This window comes from Betta splendens, chromosome 17 (genome assembly GCF_900634795.4).
Source record: "Betta splendens chromosome 17, fBetSpl5.4, whole genome shotgun sequence".
NCBI classification, from domain to species: domain Eukaryota; kingdom Metazoa; phylum Chordata; class Actinopteri; order Anabantiformes; family Osphronemidae; genus Betta; species Betta splendens.
The window spans coordinates 5861945-5868340 of NC_040897.2; the positions used below are offsets into that span (position 1 = coordinate 5861945).

The 6396-nt window shown below is 49.3% G+C and overlaps 1 protein-coding gene across 2 annotated transcripts; it reads left to right on the forward strand.

Annotated features, from left to right (window-relative positions):
- The first annotated feature begins 2162 nt into the window (after positions 1–2162).
- Positions 2163–6028, forward strand: gpr35b (G-protein coupled receptor 35 b). 2 transcript variants are annotated; one of them, XM_029130736.3, is made up of 2 exons: positions 2163–4352; positions 5167–6028. In XM_029130736.3, the coding sequence occupies exon 2, from the start codon at positions 5173–5175 to the stop codon at positions 6022–6024; it is 852 nt and encodes a 283-aa protein (XP_028986569.1). In that variant the 5' UTR covers positions 2163–4352; positions 5167–5172; the 3' UTR covers positions 6025–6028. The 2 variants fall into 2 exon arrangements, with proteins under 2 accessions (XP_028986569.1, XP_055359905.1); XM_055503930.1 differs by lacking the exon at positions 2163–4352 and adding an exon at positions 4518–5040.
- The last annotated feature ends 368 nt before the right edge of the window (positions 6029–6396 follow it).

Genomic DNA, 6396 nt, shown 5'->3' on the forward strand with positions numbered 1-6396 from the left:
TAGACACGATATCGGTTCCTTCTCGGGTCATTAGGTTCATAATCAGCCAGCAGCCGCTTGGTGTATGTATTGTACAGGGAGCGTGTTGTCGCGTGAAGAGCAGTTCATCAAACGATATCTTCACCTTGAATTTAGTGAGGGTTCAGCGACAACCTGAGCAGTCGACAAAATGGTTTCAGTCGAAAACAGAACCTGATGTTTCTCTCCACTCTTTTTGTTTCCAGAGGGTGAGGCCTACATGGAAAAGGGCGACATCACATAGCTCACTCTATGAAATGTAATCAGATCACACCCACACAGACTTGATCAAGGAAAAAAGCCAAGTTAATGAATGTTAAATCATAGGTTTAAATGTATCTTCGGAGCTTCCCATCAGAATACGAAGCGTCTGTTTAATAGCACGCGACAGTCACGGAGCAGCGGGACACGACTTGGTCTCCGTTTCCTCTGTGTGACATGAATCACAGCAGACGTGCTCTAATCGAGGCCGGCCTTCCCTAAACCGAACCAGCGGCTCTTTGCTGTGTCTATAACCACACTCTGTTACCTAATGGACATGCCCATCATTTCTGTTTGCATATGTAAGAGCCGCAGCAACAGACACATGCGTGCAGGGAGCTACACCTTTGTTTGAATTTCTAAAGTGCGTCAAGACGTGTCCTGACAAACAGAATCAGCAGCAAACATCTTGCGTCGTCATTGGCTCCCTCCCTTTGTCTCTCCCCCACCCTTCCACTCGCTCGTCTTTGTTCCCGGCAAAGCAGGTTCAGTGCCCACACCCACCAACGGTCGGATAAAGGGAGGACTCCGAGGTTCTTCTCATTTCGTGGCCACTACATAATTAACGTCCATGACTGATTAAGGAGTCGCCATCATCAGCGCTGACAGCAGTGGGCTATGAAAGAACAGCTCATTAAGGAAATAGTGCCTCCTTGTGTGTGTCTGTGTGTGTGTGTAGGTGTGTGCGTGCGTGCGTGTGTGTGTGTGTGCGTGTGACAACATCCAAACAGAAATCTGATGCAAATAGAAATATGCAAAGACGTGGTGAGGGTAAAGGAGGGTTGCCACGGCAACGGGGCCGTGTGTATCTCCAGCGTGAATCAGATCTCCTCGCCATGTGGGCCTCGCAGCGGCGCGCGCACACCCACCAAGGTCCACGTCGCTGTGTTATTTCTATCCACAACGAGTTAAGCGCGGCGAGGCGGAAGCCATTATTGCAGTGCCCTGCACATGTTCCTCAGCTGCGGCGCCTTGCATCACTCCTCCATGTTGGGCCGGATGACCTATATCTGCCCAGCAGCCACGAACATCAACATCAGATCCTTCCTCTGGGAACATTAAAGACTAGACTACGAGTCTAATCCTCTGACTGCCAATCAGCTGATTGACACCTTTTGTGATGACCTGCTTTGCTTGTGTAACGCGTGAAACCCGCACCGTCGCGCTCTTCCCGTTCTTCAGCCGCATTGTTTGGACGACGCGACGGCCACATATCTCTCCCCACATCACCAGTTACCGAGATAAACAGACGTGGAGGTTTGGTACTTCAGCTCATAGGCAGCCGCCTGGATGATGACTCATCGCTGCACAGACAGACGAAGCAGAGACATCTAGTGTCGGGACGGCGGAGCTGCAGGCCGGACTTATGTAATACCTGAAGTTTGCTCTTTCATGCATATTTCATGGTTTTCTGTCCACATAGGCAAAAACCTGCACAGACACATACATCCAGTTAAGTTTTGACTTCCAGAGGGTTGAAAGCTGCTGATGAATCCACGGCTGCCCTCGGCCTCGACGCATGCACGTACATGGACAACGAGGAGCAGACACACTGACACACTTTCTGCTGGCCGCACTCGGCTGCCCGATCGCACATCCACAACCCCCACAAACATTATGCAACGCAGCGGCATTATGTAATCCAGCACAACAACGCAAAGTTGCAGCGCACGGAGCAGCTGATCGGTGCAGTTTGAGGGTACGAGTTGCATTATGTGCTTGCAGGTTATTTGATTTGGAGGACGTTTCGCCGAGGTGGAGGTTCAGGAGGCAACAAAGGAGGAACGGGAGGCCTGTGTGGAAAGTCTGCATTGCGTCACAGCGGGGAGCGGAGGAAAAGGGAGAGGAAGGGTGGGGGGGGGCACAGCCAGGGGAGAGAGGGGTGTGTTTTCACTGACCTAGTTAGAGCAATGGAAACCCTCCCTCCCTCCGCCGCCTCGCCACTGACGTGTAAAGGGCACTTTCAAACAGTAGCAGACAAACAAGGGGAAGAGATCAGTGAGGACGACGGGAGATCGGACCAAGACAAGAGTGAGATTGACTGAGACCAGCAGACAAACGCGTCCACGCTCCTGCGCTCTGTCCCGGTTCGATCTGGGGAAATATCTGTGCAAACAGGAACGGCCCGAAGGGATTTGAAGCGAATTAATGAAAACAACAAACACCGAAGCCCTTCATATCCTGTGCAATATTAGATTTCTGCCCTTATTTTCGTAGAATTACGTCTCCCAAGCTTAAAGCAGCTTTTAATAAAATCACAACACGTCGGGAAAAGGCAATAAAGGCGCAGAGAACGAGCGGCGCTTGCTAATAAACAGGATCCCGTCTAATATTACTGGTGTCTCTCAGGTTTCCTGTCGCGGTCGCTGCCGTGCGTTTGACTTGACTTTAAAGCAGCGCATCAGCACAACATGTCACAGTCTCAAGCCGTGCTCATTAAACCCGCGGCGGTTCCTTTCGTCCTCTGACTCACAAAGTCGTCGAGATTGGGCCGAAAAGGCCACCGAACTCCCCCCCGAAAACCAAACCGTGCGGCCCACAAATAGAGCAACACCAACCAACAAAATCAAAGGGAACTTCATACATTCGAGCCTTTGTGCTCCGTCATCTGGTTTAGTGACACGCACTCAACTGTTCCACTTAGCGCGTCCAAGCCTTTTTCCAAAGCAGGTTTTCAGATTTCCACCTCCAGCCCCTCCTGGCCTCCTTTTATTCCAGGAGCACCTCCGTCTTCCACTCTTTCTTTTCCCAGAGCTCTTCCACGAAGCCCAATCAAAATTTTCACTCTGGGCTTTTGAAGCTAAAGTCAAAGCGAGTGTCGGTTTGTGCCGCTCTTGGAGTTTTGCCGTGATACTGTTATAACACGTCTGCTTTAAACGATCGCTTCCAGATAAACAGAAAGGCCAGTATCCAGTGTCTCCTAATCACTGTACACAGTGTTGCCCGGAGCCACACATTTTTATTTATAACAAACAGAACCACTCTCTCGCTTTGATTATCCTCCCAAATGAAAGGCCTCAGTCCTACAGCAAATACTGCAGACAAGACAAACTCATCTGTGTCATTTTGTCAGGTCAAAAACTGGCCAAGGTTCATGATTGCAGTGAATGTTCAGCACCGGTAAAATGTGCATTAAACATTTTGTGTGCTTTATTCCGCAAGCAATTTCCTCTGCTGCCGCTGATTTAATCGTTTTCCATTACAGCAGCTCAATCGCTGCATATGACACAGACCAAACATCGTAACGGACCCGCTTTGAATTTGGCTTCGTGCTCGGCCGACGTCCTGTGTTTTGTGAGACGCTCGCCCTCTGCCATAAACAAGCGAATCAGTGCCCGGGAGATAAACGAGCACATGGCTGAGGCTGGTTACTGTCAGCAAAAACAAGGCGAAACATGGCAACAAGCTGAAAACATGGGCGCACACAAAGACATGTGAGCTACAGGAGAACCAGGACCCAGTTTTAATTGAATGCACGTTAAGCGAGCTTGGTGTTGTGCTGGTGCAGGTCAGTCAGAGCTGCTGGATGGAGCCTCAGGCCTGCAGACGGCTTCACTGTCCCTCAGTCGGATTCAAGCGTCTCTGTCGCTTTAAATTATAGAGAACTATTTTAATATTTGTTCCTGATTAGGCGCCTGTGGCTATTTTACTGTGGCAGGAATCTACTTTCTGTTGATGCACAGCATTGTGTGAGGTTTGACACATTGACCAAGTGTCGTTGGGTTCTTCTCAGCCAACGGAGCTGATATCCGGCCTGTTCCCTTCGCTGCAGCTATTAGCAGTGGCTCACGCCTCACCAAAAGTTTTCCCTTTCCGCTGGTGGAATAGATGGCGGTGAAAGCACATTTCTGTTTAATAAAATGAATTCAAACAGGCATCTTCAGCCTATGTTTCCTTTAGCTGTGGGGTGATTAACTTGTAACCTGCGTCTCTGTCAGCTCAACTACGTGTCGTTGAGTTGTGTCAGGCTACACCACAGAAACCCAGATACGCACAGAAGAGAGAGGAAATGCAGCAGAAGTTCCACCATTTGGCAGCAACCTTCGGTGGAGTCAGTGCTCGTCACTCACAGGGTAAGTTGGACTTTTAATGCAATATAGTGTTTTAACAGGCCTTCACTGATCAGTCACAATAAAGAAAGACACACTGATATTTGCAGCTCTATTATAAAAGAAGAACTTCAATATTGTCATATATGACGTAATTGAAGTTTGAGAGTTTGAATGAAAGTGAAAGTATCACTCATACTAATTCATACTAATTTAATACAATGTTTTTTCAGTTCAATGCACTGAAACTACTAATACTTCACGTGCGAAAAACATGATCACAAATAAATGTCCACCTGCCTTAAAAAGAAACAGCACCAGGATGTGAAACTTCCTGATACCACAACGAAGCAGTGACCAACAAAATTAAACAAAATTAAAAATATTCGTCTACTAGATACCGGAGGTTGCTATTGGTTTGTTATTAACCTTAGCTTCTCTGTTCGTGACTGTGTATTACTGCAGTGCATCAAATATCGCATTGAAATCCTCCTTAAGCTGCAGTGGACAGATAATATGACTAATAGGCTGCAGAACTGCAACGTTGACAGTTCACATGCTGCGTCGGTGAGAGCACGGGCTCTGGCAGGAACCAGGCCCCGGGGGCGACCGGCGTGGGCAGCACCTCAGGCTTTGAGCGGCTGCACGAGGACCTACACTACGTGACTGAAGGAGCGAATGTCAGTCAGGGTTAAAAGCCACAGCTTAAAAGGTGGAAACCCGGCCACATTGTGGGGGTTTGCAGCTCAGCTTTGCGTTAGCTGACCTTCGTGTCTGGCTCTAGACGCTTTGTGAGTCGGTGTTATTTACTATTTGTCTCCCTGACGTTCTCTTCCAGACCGACATGGGCGCCAACAGCACCAACGCTACGTGTGTGGTGGACAACCTCCAGTGCCTAAGCTACAGCCCCCTCTTCGTCCTGGGCTTCCTCGTCAACGCCGCCGCGGCGCGGGCCTTTGCCTCCAAGCGACTCTCCTGGACGGAGACGCACATCTACATGCTCAACCTGGTCGTGGCCGACACCGCCCTCGTCCTCTTCCTCCCCTTCAGGATCTACGACGCCCTCTACTGCCTCCCCACGACGACCCTGTGCACTCTCCTCATCTTCATCCACTTCATCAACATGTACGCCAGCATCATGACCACGATGGCCATCAGCGTCCACCGCTACCTGACGGTGAGGTTCCCGCTGCAGGCCAGGTCCTGGAGGAGGAAGAAGGAGACGGCCGTCGTGGTGTGTTTGCTCATCTGGGTGTTTCTGGTGACGGTCTGTGCCGCCTTCAGAACCGAGAACTACCCGGAGCAGCTGTGGACGTGCTATGTGCGGCGTAAGGATCACCCTCTGCGCCTGGAGTTCCTTCTGATTCTGCTGCTCGTGGGCTTCCTTGTGCCGCTCATGATCATCGTGTTTTGCGCCACTCAGATAATCTACATTTTATCAAAGGAGGAGGACCGATTAGAGGAAAAGAAAAAGACTGTGGGCGTAGTGATGGCAAACATGATTGTGTTCATTGTGTGCTACACACCCATCCATGTTGGCTTCCTCATCAACTTTTTGTACCACGCACCTGAACACTGGCAGACTCGGCACATACCTGCACACATGTATTTCCAGGTGTCCGAATGGGTCGCTTCAACAAACTGTTTTTTTGATTCCATCAGCTATTATTTCCTATTGAAACAGTTTTATTCCTAACTAATCAGCTGTGTGTGTTTTGTCTTTTGTGAATCCTCCCAAACCTTGGGACACACATTTAACAGGGAGTGGGCCTTTAGATTTGCAGAATGCAAAGCCCAACAAAACAGCAGAGTGTGTGTCAAGCTCACTGTAACTATGTCCAGAGGCGCCCATGGGAGTTCATGCCTTTCCTCTTAGAAACCAGATGAATGGATGCCAGAAAGACTCACAGCTCCCTCTAGTGGCCTGGAAAGCAACTGCATGGCAAGTTTTTCCACCGACTTCCACAGACTAATATGAGTCATTTATAGAAAATAGGCAGCAGTGATGATGTACACATTACCCGAGAGCGCGGCGCATTCATACAGTTGCATTTTGTAAATGTATGAG

What these genes read in the sequence shown, in the direction of transcription:
- gpr35b (XM_029130736.3), top strand. Translation starts at nt 5,173, where the DNA reads ATGGGCGCCAACAGCACCAACGCTACGTGTGTGGTGGACAACCTCCAG.